At 46.7% G+C, this 20,042-nt stretch overlaps 1 protein-coding gene across 2 annotated transcripts in view; it reads left to right on the forward strand.

Moving 5' to 3' along the window:
• Hcls1 (hematopoietic cell-specific Lyn substrate 1) overlaps positions 1 to 18,383 on the forward strand; it is a 29,809-nt gene extending 11,426 nt beyond the window's left edge. The window contains exons 4-17 of one of the 2 annotated variants that reach the window (XM_076548835.1): positions 2,125 to 2,254; positions 3,941 to 4,051; positions 7,502 to 7,556; positions 10,494 to 10,604; positions 11,185 to 11,240; positions 12,331 to 12,385; positions 14,003 to 14,113; positions 14,687 to 14,742; positions 15,329 to 15,398; positions 15,985 to 16,196; positions 16,643 to 16,759; positions 17,206 to 17,413; positions 17,564 to 17,626; positions 17,822 to 18,383. In XM_076548835.1, the coding sequence (XP_076404950.1) occupies positions 2,125 to 2,254; positions 3,941 to 4,051; positions 7,502 to 7,556; positions 10,494 to 10,604; positions 11,185 to 11,240; positions 12,331 to 12,385; positions 14,003 to 14,113; positions 14,687 to 14,742; positions 15,329 to 15,398; positions 15,985 to 16,196; positions 16,643 to 16,759; positions 17,206 to 17,413; positions 17,564 to 17,626; positions 17,822 to 17,955 (1,489 nt within the window). In that variant the 3' untranslated portion in view covers positions 17,956 to 18,383. The remainder of the gene's footprint in view (positions 1 to 2,124; positions 2,255 to 3,940; positions 4,052 to 7,501; positions 7,557 to 10,493; positions 10,605 to 11,184; positions 11,241 to 12,330; positions 12,386 to 14,002; positions 14,114 to 14,686; positions 14,743 to 15,328; positions 15,399 to 15,984; positions 16,197 to 16,642; positions 16,760 to 17,205; positions 17,414 to 17,563; positions 17,627 to 17,821) is intronic. The other variant, XM_006975718.4, reaches the window with a different exon arrangement.
• The last annotated feature ends 1,659 nt before the right edge of the window (positions 18,384 to 20,042 follow it).

A 20,042-nucleotide genomic window follows, 5' to 3' on the forward strand; every position in this document is an offset into this window, starting at 1 on the left:
TAGGCAGACTCATTCAGCTTTATGCCTTTATTTTTATTTTCTAATCAAGCCCCAAAGCACTGCCCTTTCTCTTCTTTTGGCAGTGCTGAATTTTGCTTGACTCTCTTGCCGCGTCTACAGAAGCCATTTGAAAACTTGAAGCAGAGATGGTGTATCAAAAACCTCTTAGTCTGACACTTGGCACCCTGACTGTAACATGTTCTTTTCCTGTGTCTCCTCCGTCTGTCCACTGTCACCATACATGAGACTTTTTGTGTCCCCAGAGCCTAGCAATGCTTCACACTCAAAGTTGTTTAACTGATATTTATCAATGATTAATAAATGATTATATATTAAGATCTACTCATGATGGATTCAGCTATATGGTAAAGAAATTCATAAAAAGTTGGGTTTTCAGTTGGGTGTGGCTACAGATACCTGTAATCCCAGCACTTGGAAGTGGTGGAAGGAGAATTGGAAGTTCAAGGCCATCTTTGGCTACACAGGAAGTTAGAGGCAATCTTGGGTTTCATGAGATTGCTTCTCACAAACAAAAACAAAACAAAGGTAAAATATTTTGTAAATTTTTTTCTTTTTGCCCAGAACATTTTCATTCAAATGATGTAATCTGTTGGTACAATCTAACTAGCCTGCTATTGAGTGGGTGGATTTGCATATTTTTCTCAATTGAAAACAATGTTTGTGTCCAGCCCTCGATTTCTCACTTGAATACCTCAGCTGGGAACCTCGGACAGTCATTCACAAGCTCTGGGAGCCCAGTCCTTTTCAGGCACAGGCAGCTCTAAGGCTGCTGCTGATTTCTGCTTTTAGAGCTGCCAGAGGGGTCAGGTGAGGCATGGGAACACTGGGTACCTCCAGCAGCGGGATTGATTTCATCTGGTTCGTAGCCAGCCTTCTAAAATTAACCATGGTAAAGCTGAAAGGCTTTTAGAAAGTAGTCAGCGAGATTATCCCTCCAGACCAGCAGATGGGTCTAATCTTCCATGAGGGGAGACCATCTCCACTGTGAGATGGCCACTCTGCCTGTAACCATTTCTGCTGGGCCTGAGCTCTGGAGTCCCAAGGACAAGTAACTACCCCGCAGACCTTTGCTTACTGCAGAAAGTCAGCTCTCTACAATTTAGAGTTCTCTCACCCAGATATTTCTACATGGTCCCAGGGGTCCTTGCATATTTCCAAATGTGTGAACCACTGCTGTCATTTGTGGGTACGGTGCTGTTCGGTCAACTCTTATCTTCAGACTAAGTAGACTGTGGCTCTCTACCCTCTTTGGTGTTGCAGCCTCCACGGAAGTAAGGATGGAAATGGGCATAAACTAAGTAAGAGGAATAAGTGTCACTCACTGTCAGAGGTCGAGTCCCAATCCTAAATTATGGGGCCTTTAACTGTCCTAACAGATGACAAGGAGTGGGGTTTGTGGCTTTGTTTCTGTTTGTTATTCTCAGAAACTATCAGGCTTAGGTTGCAGAATGTTAATGCTTGACCAAAAAAAAGGGAAAAAAAAGAAAATACACCAATACTAATGAATAAATAAACTTACCCCAAACTGCATTTTTACAAACATCAGTTTTAAGGACTCCCATTATGTTACTGAAAAGTAGCATTTCTATTTTCTAAGCTATTTTCCAATTACTAGGCATACAGAATGCTTGTTTTTGCTATTATCTGTAATGTTTCGATGACTAGACATTAAGTTTTGCCATATTTAGAAGTATTTTTCTGGGGTCGACTCTGAGAACTGTGGTCTAAAGGTATTTGCCTGTCTTTATATGCTTCCTGAGACAGACCACCTAGTTGGTTGAAGGCAGGTCTTTTCAGAGAGAGAGCAATGACTTCTCAGTTATAAGTATGTAGATATCATTTGTTCTGTGACACATGAGAACATGAGAAATGAGACTGAAGATGACAAGGTTATGGCAGTGAGAAAGATGACAGACCACAAGATCTTGGCTTCTAGAGAGTTTGAATCAGGCTATGTTGGTTGTACCAACTTCTTACTCCAAGCCTGTCACTGATATATCTGGGGGACTCAGAGTTTTGCTACAAAAGATTTCTACTTTTCGGGGGAAGGACTCTGTTGACCTCCCTGTATGAATGGAGTCTTAGTTGTGTGGTGACTTGCAGCATCCACCAGCTGAGGAGCAAAGTGTCCGAGGAGCATGACATTCTCAAGAAGAAAGAGTTGGAGTCGGGGCCTAAAGCATCCCATGGCTACGGAGGTCGGTTTGGAGTGGAAAGAGACCGGATGGACAAGGTGAGTAGAAAAGGAGAGATCTATTTTAAAGAAAAAAAAATAATAATAAAAAGCAAAGTACTAGCTTGTGGGTGCTTTGGTTTAAAATTTGTTCTAAATATGGTGTTCCATTTCGGCTTTAAAGCAGAGTATCTATGTGCTATTTATATCTTTTTTGCCCCCAATCTCAACACACAAGATATGGATGGCAGAGAACAATCAAGACGTTAGAGCAGCTGGCCTGTTACAGCTCCAAGTATACCATGACCCTGTGTGATGGACAGTTTGCACTGTCAACCTGACACAATCTGGAACCACCCGAGAAAAGAGCATCAGTGAAGGACTGTCTAGGTCAGACTGACCTGTGGGCATGTCTGTTGGGGAGTGTTTTCATTACTTTTACAGATGTGGGAAGCCCACTATGGGCGGCACCACTCTCTGGGCTTGGGTCCTGTGTTGTAGAAGAGTAGAAATGGAGAGGTAAGCAGTAAGCGTACATGCCCTCATTCTCTCCCTGCTCCTGATTGTGGATGTAACTGGCTCCTTCAAGTTCCTGTCTTCCCCAATGTCAAGGACTGGAACCTGGAATTGTTTCTAAATACAACCTTTCTCCTTTAAAGTTTCTTTTGGGTGTTTTAATCATAGCAACAGAAACAAACAACCCTTTTGGGATTCACATATCAGATATCCTGCATATCAGATATTTACATTGTGATTCATAATAGTAACAAAATTACAGCCATAAAGTAGCAATGAAATAATTTTATGTTTGGGGGTCACCACAGCCGGCACAAGGAACTGTATTAAAGGATCACAGCATTAGGAAGGTTGAGAACCACTGCTTTACTGTATTGTGTGATTATGTGTGTGTGCATGTCGTATGCATGTGTTGTATGTGGTGTATGCATGCGTGCAGGTTGTGGGGGGCAGGGGGGTGAGTGCATCTGTGTGTGCACAAGCGGAAGCCACAGCCAGGTGTCAAATGTCTTCCTCTGCAGCTCTTAGCCTTAGTGCCTTGAGACAGGCTCTCCTCTGAGTGTGAAGCTCATCATTTTAGCCAGGCCGATTGGGAAGAGAGCTCCCAGAATGCACCTGTCTCCACCCTCCCATGCTGGGGTTATAGGTCCTTGCAACCATGCCTGGCTTTTTTTGTGGGAGCTAGAGATTTGACCCTAGGTCCTCATGTTTGCAAAGCATGGACTCTTACGCACTGAGTCTCTCCTCAGTCCTGTAGTCATCTTTTATAAACACACTGAAAGCTTCAGAATTCACTTCTGAACTTTGGTTGTCCAAATGTGTAAAGATCTAGGACAAAGGTACCTGGGTGATGGAGTGAAAAAGGTCAGTGCCCTCTGATGCACCCAGGTTTTGCTCCTTTGTTTTTCTGTAATGCCCCTGTCTGAGTTCTCCTCTCTCTTTCTTTGGGTTCAACACTGCTCTGACTATCTCTTCTCTGTCTTCTGACTTCCGGTACAATCCTGGAGGCTTCTGGGAAGCGGCTCTCTAGCGATGTGAAAAAAGAACCTGGCATGGGCACGGCTCTAGAGAAAGTTACTGCATCCCCATCGTGGGTTCCTTGGCATCACTGTCAGAGGTTATGGATCTGACCCAGGATGGAATTTCTTGCATCCCAACATCCATTTGCCACCTCATCTATTTCTTAAGGTCACTCTGATCTTTTTGTACACCATTCCTGATTTTTCTTAGAGTGCTGTGGGCCACGAGTATGTTGCTGACGTGGAGAAACACTCTTCCCAGACTGATGCCGCCAGAGGCTTTGGGGGCAAATATGGAGTTGAGAGGGACCGGGCAGACAAGGTAAGTGACAGCTTTCTCCCTCTACCATAGTCCTTAAATTATGTGGGCCTCACCAACACCCAGTCCTAAATGTAGATCCATGCTTCTCAGGTGAAATCCAGGACAATGGAGGCCATCAGTGTCTGGTCCTGGTCCTGAGCTAGGATAGCTCTCATGACCTCTCTTAGCAGATTTGTTGGCGCTGGGGGCTGCATGTGGAGCATCATCATCCATTTAAATTTGCCAGGTCTGAGGTTGTGGTACAGCTCTGGCCTAGCAGAGGAGAGGCCGGAGATTCATCAGCAAAGCCTCATTTAGTCAGTCAATAGGCAAAGGTTCTTCAAACCCTAAATAAGAATTCCTCGAGGCATTAGCAGAGAAGAGAGAATTTCTCAAATAAGCAAATAAACCAGTCAATTAATTAGGATGACAGTGCTCTGAGAAGATGAAGGGTTAAACGATAATCTGTGAAGCTGAGTGTTGATGGAGATGTCTCTGAATACAAGAGTAGTTTTAAAGAGAGAAAAAAAAAACAGTTCTAAGTGAGCTCAGCTGATACAGTGGAAAGAGCAGAGCTGGGAATTCCTTGGTGCTTCAAATTCCAACTTGTGATATTGGTAACGGAATCCTTTTTCATGGCACAGGTTAGAGTCTCATTTGAAAGGGGAAGGGAATTTGGGGGTGGGGAAAGGAGAGGAGAAGGGAGGAGAGGGGGAGGAAGAGAGGAATGGTGTGGGAAATCTTCACACCTGGCTGAGAAGTGTTATTTTATTATTATTACCAGCAGGTAGGCCTGAGTCCACATTACGAAGTGCTAGGATGATAATTGTTTGCACTGTAGGAGAAAATACACCCAACACAAAACCAATAGCATTCAAAATATGATGTAAAAGAAAAAAAGTACAGAAAACAGGTTTAAAGACAATAATGTCATGCGGAGCACACATATGGTTCTAGAAACAACAGAGAATTTCCTGCTAAGTCTTGGCTCCCCTCCTGATTGCCTTTGTCCAGTTCTCTTATTGTTGTTATTTTACAAGCACAAATTGCATCACCTAAGCAATCCATGTGTCCATAGATCAAGAATCAGAGACTAGAGGTTGGGGAAGTAGCTCAGTTGGTAGCATGCTAGCCTAGGGTATGGGCACCACCCCAGCATCTCATAAACCAGGTACGTGGTACATGCTAACTCCTATGAAGAAGCAGAGGATCAGAAATGTATTGCCTGCTTGCCCTCCTTCCACAAGTCCATCAACTAAAGAATTGCAGGATGATAAGTGATGATAAGTGTGTATGCAGTCTACCACAGGTAAGATTTATAGCAGCAGAGACAGCATGTGACACACAAAGACAGAGCTCCCTGCATTACAAGGGGCATATGTCTAGAGAGGGAACATGATCTGCTTGCTCCACAGGGAGTCTGGGTTTATACACTTCTTAACAGGGTGTGGAGCAAAGCTCAGCTCCCCTTCTCCTTGAATCGGTCTAGGCAGGATGCATTTAATGCTGGTTGTGTCATTTTAAATAACAGCAAGGCCCTGACTAGGTGTGACACTGATGGAGACTTTTAAAATTGCAGAGAAGAAAACCCACAGGACTCTACAGGGCCTCCTCTTCAGTAGTCCACAATTGCAGTTAGCTCCTGACATGGAGTTTGCCCAGCCAAGCCTACCTAATGGGTTATCTGTGGCCCACAATGGGGTGGGGAGGAAGTCAGCTAGCTGGCTGGGAGTGAGCCCAGTGGCCTGCCAGAGAGGAAAAGCCTCAGCAATAGAGGGATTTCTTCTGGTTGAGAGTCTTGGAGCAAGCTGTCATGGATCTAAGGTGGAAACACCCAGGCATTAGCCTGATCTGATCCAGGATCTCTTTCCCTCGGCATCTGCTTATCCAAGAATTAACTTTCTTCTGTCTCCCCTCAAGTCCAAAGTCATCCTTGACTATAGAGAAAGTTTGAGGCCAGCCTCAGGTATGGGAGTTCCAGAGAAGGAGGGAGGAAGCAGATGGAAGAAGGGAGCAGGGAGACCAGGAGACTGGTTCTTAAGATGCAAAACCCATAGATGCTGAGCAAATAGGGACACAGCTCCAAGGATGTCTTAGTGTTGTCCTTTTTAAAATGGTTGCTGCCTTTTTGGCCACAGCTGTCAGAATCAGCAACTGCAACTCCATAGCTACCAGCAGTTAGGCCACAAGGGCTGTGGCCAGAGGGAGTTCTGTTTCCTCAGTTTCCAATTCTTGCAAGGGTACAGAGGGAATTTAACTAAAACCTCTGTCTCTCTAAAGAACTCAGGATTCAAAGGTTAAGGTAGAATTCTGCTCTTCAGAGAGGCTGACTAGCAAGTAGCTCACCTCCTCTCCTTGCTCACGTCCTGCAAACGTACTTCTCACCTCTCCTTAAAAACCCTTCCTGTCAGCTAGCTGAGTTCCCTCTGTAGCTTTGTCAGAGTTGGAGCCTGAGGGAACAGATTTCCTCCAGGCTATGGCCCTTGCAGCCTAACTGCTGCTGGTAGTGGGCGGAGTCGCAGTTGTTGATTAGGACAGCTGTGGCTTAAAAGGCTGAACTAATTTTAAGAAGGACAATAATTGGCACCCAATATGGGGTGCCAAAAAATGTTGTTATCAGTTCTTACTCTTTTGGGGAGGCCCACCCCCAAGCTCCCAAATAAAAATCACTCACTGTGGTTTATTATTACTTAAGAATGCCTGGCCTTACCTTGGCTTAGTTTCTAGCTAGCTTTTCTTAACTTAAATTATCCCCTCTACCTTTTGCCTCTGGGCTTCTCCTGGTCTCTCTCTCTCTCTCTCTCTCTCTCTCTCTCTCTCTCTCTCTCTCTCTCTCTCTGGGGTTCAAGATAGGGTATCTCTGTGTATTTTTGATGCCTGTCCTGGATCTCGCTCTGTAGACCAGGCTAGCCTCGAATTCACAGAGATCAGTCTGTTTCTGTCTCCCGAGTGCTGGGATTAAAGGCATACGACACCTCTGCCTGGCTTTTCCCAGTCTCTTACTTCTGTGAATCTTACTCCTACTCTGTGGCTTGCTGTGTAGCTGGGTGGCTGGGCCCTGGAGTCCTCCTCCTTCTCTGGCTCCTAGCTCCCCTCACTCCTCCATCTCTTTTTTTCCTCCTCCTCCCAGATTTCTCCTTCTATATATCCTCTCCGCCTGCCAGCCCAAATGAAGAGAGATGATCTCTCTTTTTACTGTGTAGTGGATAAGACACATTTAATAGTATTTAAAGGGACCAGTGCTCAGTGACTTTAAGGATTATTCCCAAAGCTGAACAACTACCAATGGGAGGAGTCGGTTTGGATCTCGAGTGGTCTATATCCAGAGGAGTGCTTTGTAGCACTGTTTCTACTTTAAACCTCCAAACCTAGCCACAGGTCTGAAACTGCCTCCGGGACTGAAATGAAAGTTAGGATCAGTCAGAGCGGGAGGAAGCAGACCCGGTCCCTAATCATCTCTCTCCTCTGCAGTCAGCAGTGGGCTTTGATTACAAAGGAGAAGTGGAGAAGCATGCATCTCAGAAAGGCAAGTACCCAGCACCTGGGCCACCTGGCTGGCCTGCTCCCCCTGCTCACACCCCACTTCCAGCAGCTTGTCATGGCTCCCTGCCTCCAGCCCCCCACTGTTGGGGCCACTTTTCAGTTCCAGTTATGAGCTGGCTTCTTTGGTTCTCCAATTCCTGCCATGAACTTGATCAAGTCTGCCTAATCCCTTCTTTCTCCTTTGTCCTAGAATTTTTTTACCTTTAAAATTTAACCCACACCTTTGATGAGGAAACAGAGAGTGAGCTGTCAGTGACTTGAGGCTATAAACCGGAGGTTCTCAACCTAAGTGTTGCTACCCCTTTTGGGGTGGGGGAGGTAAGGGGGTTTGAATGACCCTTTTATAGGAGTTGCCTATTAGATATCCTGCATACCAGATATTTGCATTATGATTCATAACAGTAGCCAAATTATAATTACAAAGTAGCAATGAAAATAATTTTATGGTTGGGGTCACCACCTGAGGAACTGTATCAAAGGGTCACAGTATTAGGAAGATTGGGAACCACTGCTGGAGAGTTTCATATTTTATGTTGTTTATAGTTATGAGGTTCACAGATTCACATGTTTGCTTAGTTTACTTTCCTTCATGGTCATTTATTTCTTTTATGATTTGTAATTTTATTTGTGAACATACTTCAGTGATAAAGGGGGTTACTTCCTTCTTATGGCCTCAGTTGAGGACAGAGAGTTCTTGTCCCTTTCTGGCCAAGGCTGAGAGGTGTTCATAGCTATGTGCTCATGGACCATTTTTTGTTTGTTTGGTTGGTTGGTTTTATAATTTTCTTTTTCATTGAGTTCAATTTCTTCACTAGATGTAGGTCTACTCAATTATTGTATTTTTTTCTTAAGTTGGTTATAAAATACTGGTTCTTTCTTTCTCTCTCTCTCTTTCTTTCTTCCTTCCTTCCTTCCTCCCTCCCTCCCTCCCTTTCTTTCTTTCTTTCTTTCTTTCTTTCTTTCTTTCTTTCTTTCTTTCTTTCTTTCTTTCTTACTTTCTTTCTTACTTTCTTTCTTTCTTTCTTTTTCCAGAGCTGTGTACTGAACCCAGGGCCTTGCACTTGCTAGGCAAGCACTCTACCACTGAGCTAAATCCCCAAGCCCTAAAATGCTGTTTTTTAAGAAATTATCACATGTTGTCTAGATAGTGTAATACATTATAATATTTCCTTATGTTCTTTTTAAGCTTTGTAAAATCTGTTGTTATTGATATGCTCACTTTCATTTTGGATATAGTTTTTTTTCTTGTTCTTAATAGATCATTTTTGCTAGAGGTAATAAATATTATTTTTTAAAGATATAACTCTTAGCTTTTCTAATTTTCTCAATTGTTTATATGTTCTAAAAATATATTAGGCTTTGACTCCTCATTATTTTTCCTTATATTTAATGTACGCTTTGCTTTCCAATATGGGTAAATTACACATTTCCTCTCAATACAACTTATGTTGTACCCCACTAATTCTATGTGTATTTTAATTTTAATTAAATATAAAATATTTTCTAACTTTCCTAGTGAATATTCTTTGACTTGTAAGTTATTTGAAAGTATATACTTCTGTCTTCAGGTTTCTATTGCTATGAGAAGATAGCATGACCATGGCAACTCTTTTTTCTTTCTTTACTTTTCCTTTCTTTGTTTTTGTTTTTATTGTTGTTGTTTTTGTTTTTCGAGACAGGGTTTCTCTGTGTAACAGCTACTGGAACTAGCTCTGTAGAAGAGGCTGGCCTTGAACTCACGGGGATCTGATTGCCTCTGCCTCCCAAGTGCTGAGAATTAAGGCTTGCGTCACCACTGCCTGGCGAAGCATGTATGTCCTCAGGCATGCGGAAGCCAGAGGTCAATGCTGGGTGATTTCTTTGAACACTGTCCTCCTTAACTATGGAGACAGGGTCTCTCCTTGAACCTGGAGATCATAGATTTGACAAGATCAGCAGGTCACCAAGCTCCAGGCACCTTGTCTCTGCCTCTGCTGCTCTAGAATCACAGGCGTACACTGTCACACTTAGCTTTGTGTCTGGGCACTTGGGACCCGAACTCGAGTCCTCATATTTACATGACACTGTACTGACTGACTCATCTCCCAACACCATCCATGTATATATTTTCTGAGATCAGTATTTAAGTTAATTTCTTAGCTTAGAATTCATGAATTATATAATTGAAGAAAAAATGAGTAGTTACATTCCACACTCAGAGGTAGGACTAGAGTTCCAAATGTTGCTGGTAAAATTTCCCCTTGTCAGAAACTGAAAAAACTACAAGACACCTTGACATTTCCTGGACAAGTAAGCAGCACTTTTCTAAACTTTATTTTGTTTGAGGACTGGGCAGAACCCCCTTCCCAGCTCCCATACCCACTCTTGAATAGATTTTAGAGCCACAGACCCTAGGTCCTAATCCCAGTTCATTAAGTTTTGTCTTTACAGCACTTGGGGCTTCTATGATGTCTGCTCACAGTCATCCTTGAACTTGTGTGCTCCAACTCTTGTGTTTCTTTCTGGAGGCAGGGTTATTTCATCCTTCTCTATCTTCCTTCTTTCCATTCTCCTCTTGTTCCTCTTCCTTTTCCTCCTCCTCTCCCTCCTCATCCTCCTGTTTGAGTTTCACTACTTAGAAAATGACTATCTTCAGCTGAGATTTCTCTGTTTCTATGGGGTGGAGGAACAGCGCACATCTCCTATGTCTGTGTTTTCCTCCAGAGATCACGTCTCACATTCTCTACACGTAGCCTTTCCGTGAAGAAGGGAAAATACTGAGGGGGTCTTCCTGTCTTGGGATGGAGGTGAGGGAGTCGTCTCTCTCTGGGCTCTGAGCCTGTCCCAGCCTCTCCCTCTGCTCTCTGTCCTATGGACTTCTCTCCCTAGTGTCTCCCAGTGGCCCGAGGCTGGGCTCTCAGGCCTCCCATGTCTATTGCAGATTACTCCCATGGCTTTGGTGGCCGCTATGGGGTGGAGAAGGATAAACGGGACAAAGCTGCTCTAGGCTATGACTACAAGGGAGAGACAGAGAAGCATGAGTCTCAGCGAGGTAAGTTGGATTCAGAGGAGGGAGGTCACTAGGGAGCACAGAGTCCTCTTTCCTTCCCTTCTGCAAGCTGGTCCAGGGTCCCAGAATAAAGAGAGGGATGTGGAGAGTCAACATGGATGGAAAGACAGCAGGACTGGAAGCAGGACAGAGAAGGGGCAAGGAGGAAGGGGGTTGGGGAAGGGGTGGAGCCAGGCTGGGTGATGGGCATGAGGTGGCTTGGTTTGAGCAGCACAGGCCAGTCAGCCTTGGTGAGGACAGAGAGCTCTTCCTTGGGACACAGCAGGGGGGGCTGGAAGGCTGCCTTGTCTTCCTGTGGATTTATTCCCTTGTGTTTTGCCCTGGCTGGCATTTCTCTTGTTTTCCCCTTTCCACCTCTGTCTTCTTTCTCTCCTGAGTCCCCCACCCCCACCCTCAACCCTCTCCCTTTTCTTCCCATCATCCATGTATCTCTCTGACCTCTGACATTTCTTCCTCTTCCTCTGCCTTCACATGCCTGTCTCCCAGCCCTTCTGCTCCCTCTCCCCACCCACTCCAGTAGTCTAGTCTCCTGTTTTCACTCCCAGAATTTTCTTTCCTACAGACTATGCCAAGGGCTTTGGTGGCCAATATGGAATCCAGAAGGACCGAGTGGATAAGGTAAACACAGGACACCATGGTCCCAAGAGTGTCTCTATGGTAAAGGAGGTACACAGAGATGTTGTTGGTTGTTTTGGCTCTTTTTGGGGGGCCCACCACCATGCTCCCAAATAAATCACACACGAGGGAGGCTTATTATTACTTTTGAATGCCCAGCCTTAACTTGGCTTAGTTCCTAGCCAGCTTTCCTTAACTTAACTTATCCCATCTTCCTTTTGCCTCTGGGCCTTTTCTGGTCTCTTACTTCTGTAAATCTTACTCTTATTCTGTGGCTTTCTGTGTAGCTGGGTGGGTGACCCCTGGAGTCCTCCTTCTTCTCTGTCTCCTAGCTCTCTTCATTCCTCCATCTCCTTTTCTCCTCCTCTTCCCAGATTTCTCCTTCTATATATCTCTCTGTCTTCCAGCCCGGCCTATCCTTTCTCCTGCCTTGCTATTGGCCAGTTCTTTATTAGACCATCAGGTGTTTTACACAGACACAGTAACACAGCTTCACAGTTAAACAAATGCAGCATGAACAAAAGTAACACACCTTAAAATAATATTTTACAGTATATTAGATCTTGGGACCAACATGGATCCCATCCCACCAAAAGGCATGTCTTGCATCCCCCTGAGGCCATGCTGAGACCAGCAGGGTTAAGTGGGAGTGAGGTGACTAGCCCATATGCACACACAGCTTCCGGTTTACAAGGGCTTTGGTACCCATTGTCTTGTCTTAGTTTGTGCGCCTCACTTAGGGAAAACAGTGCTGACTCCCTGAGTAATTCAGTACAGACACTGTATACGCCTTGTTCTGTTGAGCTGTCATAGTATTCCAAATGAAGAGAGACGATTGGAATCTCTCTTTTTACTGTGTAGTGGATAAGACACATTTAATATTATTTAAAGGGACCCGTGCTCAGTGACTTTAAGGATTATTCCCAAAGCTGAACAACTGCCAGTGCGAGGACTGCTTTGGAGCACTGTTTCTACTTTAAACCTCCAAACCTAGCCACAGGTCTGAAACTGCCTCTGGGTCTGAAATGAAAGTTAGGAACCGTCAGAGTGGGAGGAAGCAGACCCGGTCCCTAATCATCTCTCTCCTCTGCAGTCAGCAGTGGGCTTTGATTACAAAGGAGAAGTGGAGAAGCATGCATCTCAGAAAGGCAAGTACCCAGCACCTGGGCCACCTGGCTGGCCTCCTCCCCTTGCTCTCAGCTCCCTTCCAGCAGCTTGTCATGGCTCCCTGCCTCAGCTCTCCACTGTTTGGGCCATTTTTCAGTTCCAGTTATGAGCTGGCTTCTTTGGTTCTCCAATTCCTGCCATGAGCTTGATCAAGTCTGGCTAATCCCTTCATTCCCTGGTTGAAGATTAAATATTCTCCTGTGTCCTAGATTTTTTTTTTTACCTTTAAAACTTAACCCACACCTTTGATGAGGAAACAGAGAGTGAACTGTCAGTGGCTTGAGGCTATAAACCAGAGGTTCTTGTGGGAGACAATTTTCAGGTTTCCTAATGGCTTTATCCAGCATGACCTATTTTGGTGAGTGTTCTATGTGTGTTAGGACTAAAGAGTATATTGTATGGTTTAGGATAGAGTGGTCTTAAGGGCTAAGTTGGTCTTAGTGACAAATTTATTTGGATCTTCTATAATTTTCTTGATGGTTCTTTTTATTCAAGAGATTTAAATTTTCAATAATGACCATAGATTTGTCTGTTTATCTTGCCATTTCTCTTGGGTTTTGCTTCATGAACTTTGATTCTACTAGCAGATTTATACCAGTGTACATATTCCTGATGGATGATGTTGTGTCCCTTTTGCCTTTTAGAATGCATTCTCTCTGGACGTCTACTGTGTGTTGTGTCCATGCTACCTTTCTTATGCTGTTCTTTGCACATATGTATGTTCCTTGTGTGGACTTGCTCCTGTGTGTGGATGCACAAGCATGTATGTCCTCAGGCATGCGGAAGCCAGAGGTCAATGCTGGGTGATTTCTTTGATCACTGTCCTCCTTAACTATGGAGACAGGGTCTCTCCTTGAACCTGGAGATCACAGATTTGACAAGACCAGCAGCTCACCAAGCTCCAGGCACCTTGTCTCTGCCTCTGCTGCTCTAGAATCACAAGTGTACACTGTCACACTTAGCTTTGTGTCTGGGCACTTGGGACCCGAACTCAAGTCCTCATATTTACATGACCCTCCTTCCCAGCTCCCATACCCACTCTTGAATAGATTTTAGAGCCACAGACCCTAGGTCCTAATCCCAGTCCATTAAGTTTTGACTTTACAGCACTCGGGGCTTCTATGATGTCTGCTCACAGTCATCCTTGAACTTGTGTGCTCCAACTCTTGTGTTTCTTTCTGGAGACAGGGTTATTTCATCCTTCCCTATCTTCCTTCTTTCCATCCTCCTCTTGTTCCTGTTCCTTTTCCTCCTCCTCTCCCTCCTCATCTTCCTTTTTGACTTTTACTACTTAGAAAATGACTATCTTCAGCTGAGATTTCTCTGTTTCTCTGGGGTGGAGGAACAGCACACATCTCCTATGTCTGTGTTTTACCCCAGAGATCACGCCTCACATTCTCTACACATAGCCTTTCCGTGAAGAAGGGAAAATACTGAGGGGGTCTTCCTGTCTTGGGATGGAGGTGAGGGAGTCGTCTCTCTCTGGGCTCTGAGCCTTTCCCAGCCCTCTCCCTCTGCTCTCTGTCCTATGGACTTCTCTCCCTAGTGTCTCCCAGTGGCCCGAGGCTGGGCTCTCAGGCCTCCCATGTCTATTGCAGATTACTCCCATGGCTTTGGTGGCCGCTATGGGGTGGAGAAGGATAAACGGGACAAAGCTGCTCTAGGCTATGACTACAAGGGAGAGACAGAGAAGCATGAGTCTCAACGAGGTAAGTTGGATTCAGAGGAGGGAGGTCACTAGGGAGCTCAGGGTCCTCTTTCCTTCCCTTCTGGAGGCTGGTCCAGGGTCCCAGAATAAAGAGAGGGATGTGGAGAGTCAACATGGATGGAAAGACAGCAGGATTGGAAGCAGGACAGAGAAGGGGCAAGAGGAAGGGGGTTGGGGAAGGGGTGGAGCCAGGCTGGGTGATGGGCATGAGGTGGCTTGGTGTGAGCAGCACAGGCCAGTCAGCCTTGGTGAGGACAGAGAGCTCTTCCTTGGGACACAGCAGGGGGGGCTGGAAGGCTGCCTTGTCTTCCTGTGGATTCCCTTGTGTTTTGCCCTGGCTGGCATTTCTCTTGTTTCCTCTTTCCACCTCTGTCTTCTTTCTCTCCTGAGTCCCCCACCTCACCCTCGACCCTCTCCCTTTTCTTCCCATCATCCGTGTATCTCTCTGACCTCTGACATTTCTTCCTCTTCCTCTGCCTTCACATGCCTGTCTCCCAGCCCTTCTGCTTCCTCTCCCCACCCACTCCAGTAGTCTAGTTTCCTGTTTTCACTCCCAGACTTTTCTTTCCTACAGACTATGCCAAGGGCTTTGGTGGCCAATATGGAATCCAGAAGGACCGAGTGGATAAGGTAAACACAGGACACCATGGTCCCAAGAGTGTCTCTATGGTTAAGAAGATGCATGAAGGATAGCAAGAGAAAAGAGATGCCAGAAGAAAAGTGGAACTCTTGGAGCTGGATCCTGAGCCTGGAGTGTTGGGCCTTAATACCTAAGGAGCATGAATTCTATGCCCTGAGGTTTAACTGAGAAGAGTGGAGGGTGGCAGAGTCAGAGAGGAAAAATAGACACCAGGGAAATCAGACACAACATTTCAGGCATTTCTTAAACTTGTCTAAGTCTCTTCCTGCTCCACATCACTGTCATATAGGCTCAACACCTCTGCTTCCGGCATAAGCAAGGGCCTTGCTTCCTTCTTGGTAACTGGGCTCAGAAACATGAAATTCTAAGTCCGCTGAGCTTTCAAAGAGGGAGCTGAGCCCACCAGTAGAGTTCTTTACCCATCTCTTCCACTGGATAATATTGGAGAACCCAGTCCAACTGTTGCTTAGTACATGGCTATGGATGCCTCTCAGGGTGGCCCTATCCCCTAGTCTGGCTTGTGGATCACTACCCCCCTGCTTCATGTCACTGTACACACTGTTCTTCTGCCTACAGAGTGCTGTTGGCTTCAATGAAATGGAAGCCCCAACCACAGCGTATAAGAAAACCACACCCATAGAAGCCGGTTAGTCTTCATGGTTCCCTTCTCTGTGCCCTTCAGCCTCCTTTCTCTTCTGACTCTCTCTCCCCCAAGACTTCCCCTTGCGTGCCTTTAACCACCGAAATTAGCCAAGGAAGATGAGACCCTTAGTCTCAAAGTTCCAGAGTCTTGTCCCTAGAAAATCCAGACCAACTGGACGACAAGAGGAGTGGAATTAGGAAGGGCCTAGGGGCAGAGACACACAGACACGAGTGAGGAGTTACCTGGGACAGACGGGCAGAGTAGACCCTTGGGATGGGGAATAGGATGGTGGTGGGTGGAGACACAGAGATTTAAGGAATGTGGACAGAGAAAGATGCTGGTTCAAGGACTCATAATTTTGGAAGGACAAATGGTCCTTTGGTCACATGGAATCTGGGTTTCAATACCATCAGATCCTTAGGTCGTCCTGCTCTCTCACTCCTTCTGTACCATCCCCTCCATGAGTCACCCCCTCATCTTCTCTCCTCCGGCATGTTTAGCAGATTTCTCTCCTTCCTATCTCCAGCTCTAGCCTGTCTCTCCACTCACAATCCGAGACACCCTTCATTTTTCTTGTCCGTGTCTGCAGCGTCCAGCGGTGCCCGTGGGCTGAAGGCAAAGTTCGAGTCCATGGCGGAGGAGAAGAGGAAGCAAGAGGAAGAAGAGAAGACACAGCAGATGGCCAGGCAGCAACAGGAGCGAAAGGCCGTGGTAAAGATGAGCCGCGAAGCTCAGCAGCCATCGCAGCCTGCGGAAGAACCAGCAGTGCCAGCCCCTTTGCCCAAGAAGATCTCCTCAGAGGTGAGTGCCTCATCTTGGGGGAGGGGGGTCCAGGATCTCTCGCCTAGACAGGCGTCTCAGGTGCCCAAGTGGTAGGCAAAAGCAAATAAAGACATAAGCATGTACATAAATAAATAAGTAAATAAAAAGAAGGCAGATGTCTCCTTGTTGAGCAGAGTCTGGTGTACTTGTCTTTGAGAAGATTCAGTATGTATAATTGGCCCCAGGAAGCAGGTCAAGAAGAAAACAAAGCCACCAAGTAGAGACTCTATAATAGAGTCTAACAGATGGCAGGTCACCAGCTGCAACCAGTGGCCTTCGCTGTCCCAACTAAAGACGGAGGAGGAGCCATCTCCTCCAATGTGGGACCTATCTTGAGGGATGAGTTGTACTGGACTAGCAGACAACACATCTGGAAGGGTTCCTGGTAAGTATAAGAGAGAACATGGCGGGTGGGTGTTCTTCAGGTTTGGCCTCCAGCCGAGAGTCACCCACCCCCGGAACCCGAGCCTGTGAGAAGCGGAAGGGAACACCCTGTGCCTTCTCTGCCCAGGATGCAGACTCCACCGCAGAATCCCCTGGAGGTAAGCGGTGCCCTAGAGAGTCTCAGTTCCCATCCCATCTTCTCATGTTGGGGGCTGTAGAGGGGCGGCCAGTCATGGGGCTTTGCTTGCTCTGGTTTAAGCACTGAAAGCCTTGTATTCTGGAAACTCCCCGGTCCTGAGCAAACTTGGACAGCTGGTTCTCTTAGCTGCGGTATCCCGACAGTGTGCTTTTGCTTTGATGTCTCCCTGGTTTCCCAAAGACTCTGCCTTGCTTTACATACCCCTCACCTCACACCTTGAGTCCCCTCCTGCCACTTCTGGGTAGGTGCTTTGAGAAGGCAAGTGTTTTAGGAGACTGGGGAATGAAGAACAGACCATTTCTGAGGAAAGGCTTCTAAATGGCAGGGAAGAGGTCGGGTGGTGAGGCTGGGAGCAACCCTATTAAGTCATGATTGAATCCTCCTGGTCCACACATCTCTCCTCAGGACAGCGAGGAGCCCCCAGCTCTGCCCCCTAGGACCCCAGAAGGCCTCCAGCTGGTGGAAGAACCGGTGTATGAAGCAGCGCCTGAGCAGGAGCCTGAGAACGACTATGAGGATGTTGGGGAGCTAGATCGGCAGGAGGAGGATGCAGAGGGAGACTATGAGGATGTCCTGGAGCCTGAGAATACCCCTTCTCTGTCCTACCAGGCTGGTGAGTGGGGTGAATGGGCAGGGCAAAGCAGCTCCCAAATGTGGTCAGTTTCTGGGCATCAGGGATAGAGGAGGAATCTCTCCTCTCCTCCCAACAGGATCACGTCTGTTCGCCTCCTCCATATCGACATTTCTATTTCTCATTATTCAGGATCATCAGCCGGGGCTGGTGGGGCAGGGACCTCTGCGGTAGCCCTGTATGATTACCAAGGAGGTAAGTTTGAAGTCACCTGAAGGGCCTGGTACACCTGTGGCCTCTGATACATAGGAAAAGGGGGTGGGTTCTGAGGGTCAAGAAAGGGCCCCAAAGACTGGGCCTGTTTCCTTCCCTAAGGCTTAGAGTTGGCACAGGCAGGGACAGAGGGGTTCCTGACTAACCATCCTAATGTCTCACCTTCCTCCTCCCCAGAGGGAAGTGATGAGCTTTCCTTTGATCCGGATGACGTCATCACTGACATTGAGATGGTGGATGAAGGCTGGTGGCGGGGCCGTTGCCATGGCCACTTTGGACTCTTTCCTGCAAACTACGTCAAGCTCCTCTAGTGACCAGCCCCATTGTCTTTTGCTACTCTGATTCCTCATGTTCAAAGTGGCGCGGCCTCCCTCTACCCACTCCACAGTACCTGCTGCAAGGACCTAATGGAACGTCATGGGCGCCTGAGGTTCAGACAGACCTCCCTCTCTTGCTTCATTAAGAGCTTTAGGCAGAGCCAGCACGAGGCAGGGGCCTTCCCTCTGTGTCCACTCTTCCCTGGAGTAGCTCACGGAATCATCTTGTGGTCCTGCCTCCTTCACCAACACCCCACTCTGCTCTTCCTCCCTCCTGAGTGCTGGTCTAGAGGGAAGCCTAGGCTGCCTGATTTACCTGGTTGTGCTTTTTGCTTGTTTTTCTTCCCTTAAGAGACAAATTGGAACTGTCCTTTTGCTTAGTCCTAAATCTGAAAATAAAGTGAGAATATGGCTTAGCTTTGTACTGGGGTTAAGTGGTGCCTTTAGTGTGCGCCTCTCTGGCCCCGACTTTCTATCCCCCTGCCAGATGCACCCGGAAGACTCCCTCTAGCCTGGTGGTTAGGATGTGGTGCTCTTAGCACTGCCCAAACCCTGAGCCTTAGGGGTCAGGAGCTAGGCCTTTTTATTTGGACATACCTTAGCCCCTGTCCAAGACAGACAAGCCTGATGTCTTAGTTAAGGTTTCTACTGCTGTGATAAAATCCATGACCAAGCCGGGCAGTGGTGGCGCACGCCTTTAGTCCCAGCACTCGGGAGGCAGAGCCAGGCGGATCTCTGTGAGTTCGAGGCCAGCCTGGGCTACCAAGTAAGCTCCAGGAAAGGCGCAAAGCTACACAGAGAAACCCTGTCTCGAAAAACCAAAAAAAAAAAAAAATCCATGACCAAAAGCAACTTGGGGAGGAAAGGGTTTATTTCAGTCTACAATTCTCAAGTCACACTCCATCACTGGGGGAAGTCAGGACAAGAACTCAGAGCAAGAACCTAGAGGAGAAGCAAGAACTGAAGGAGAAGCCAGTGAGGGGTGCTGCTTACTGGCTTGCTCCCTGTGTTTTGCTCAGCCTGCTCTCTTATACACCCAGAACCACCTGCCCAGGGGTGGTACCGCCCACAGTGGGTGGGACCCTGCTCACATCAACCACTAATTAAGAAAATAAGTCCTACAGACTTGCCTGTGGAGGAATCTGATGGAGGCATGTTCTTAATTAAGATTACTTTCCAAATATGTCTTGGTTTGTGTCAAGTTGACAAAAAAAAAAAAAAAAAAAAAAAAAAAAAAAAAAAAAAAAAAAAAAAAAAAAAAACCAGCACACCCAGTGGCAGCAATATGGAATAACAGGGTCAGGTGACATCCAGATTAAGGTAGTTCAACCTCTATCAGTTTGAGCAGTTGTATGAAGTTAGCTTCCTTCCTGGGAAAACCACCAGACTTTTTCAGCATATAGTGGTGTGTGTGTGTGTGTGTGTGTGTGTGTGTGTGTGTGTGTGTGTGTGTGTATGTACAGGTGCACTTGTGGGCTCAGGTATACACATTTGTGTGTGTTGGCTAGAGGGCCACGCTGACTGTTAATCCTCAGGAATAGAATCCACCTCTTTCTGAGAAGAATTTCTCTTTGATTTGGAGCTCACCACTTAGGCTAGATTCTACCCGCCAGGGAGCCCCAGGGGTGAGCCTCCTGTCTCTGCCTCCTCAGCACTAAGATTAGCAGCAAAAGCCACCCCCGTGTGGCATCTGAATGGGTTCTGGAGATCAAACTCGGGTTCTCGCGCTTGGTAAGCAAGCACTTGGCTAACTGGGTCATCTCCCCTAGCACCTGGCCCATGGTGGATTCTTGAGGAAGCAGCAGAGATTAGAGGGTTGGAAGTAGGAAGGGAAGGTGGCCAAAAAGAAAAGACGGACACCAAAAGAGAACAAAGTCACGTGAGCTGAAGAGTGACGGGGCCTCAGGAAGGCTCGGACCCCCTGATACCAAGACAATTGGAGCCCATGTCCAGGAAAGAGCAGATGGAGAAAGTTCATGAAGCCTCCGTGCAGTCCAGAGCTAGATCAGGTACGAAGAGATGAGGACACCCAGGCAGCCACGATGAGCAAAAAGTGACTCCCCAAGCCCGATACTGGGATG

The sequence above is a fragment of the Peromyscus maniculatus genome, chromosome 12 (genome assembly GCF_049852395.1).
Source record: "Peromyscus maniculatus bairdii isolate BWxNUB_F1_BW_parent chromosome 12, HU_Pman_BW_mat_3.1, whole genome shotgun sequence".
In the NCBI taxonomy this organism is placed as follows: Eukaryota; Metazoa; Chordata; class Mammalia; order Rodentia; family Cricetidae; genus Peromyscus; species Peromyscus maniculatus.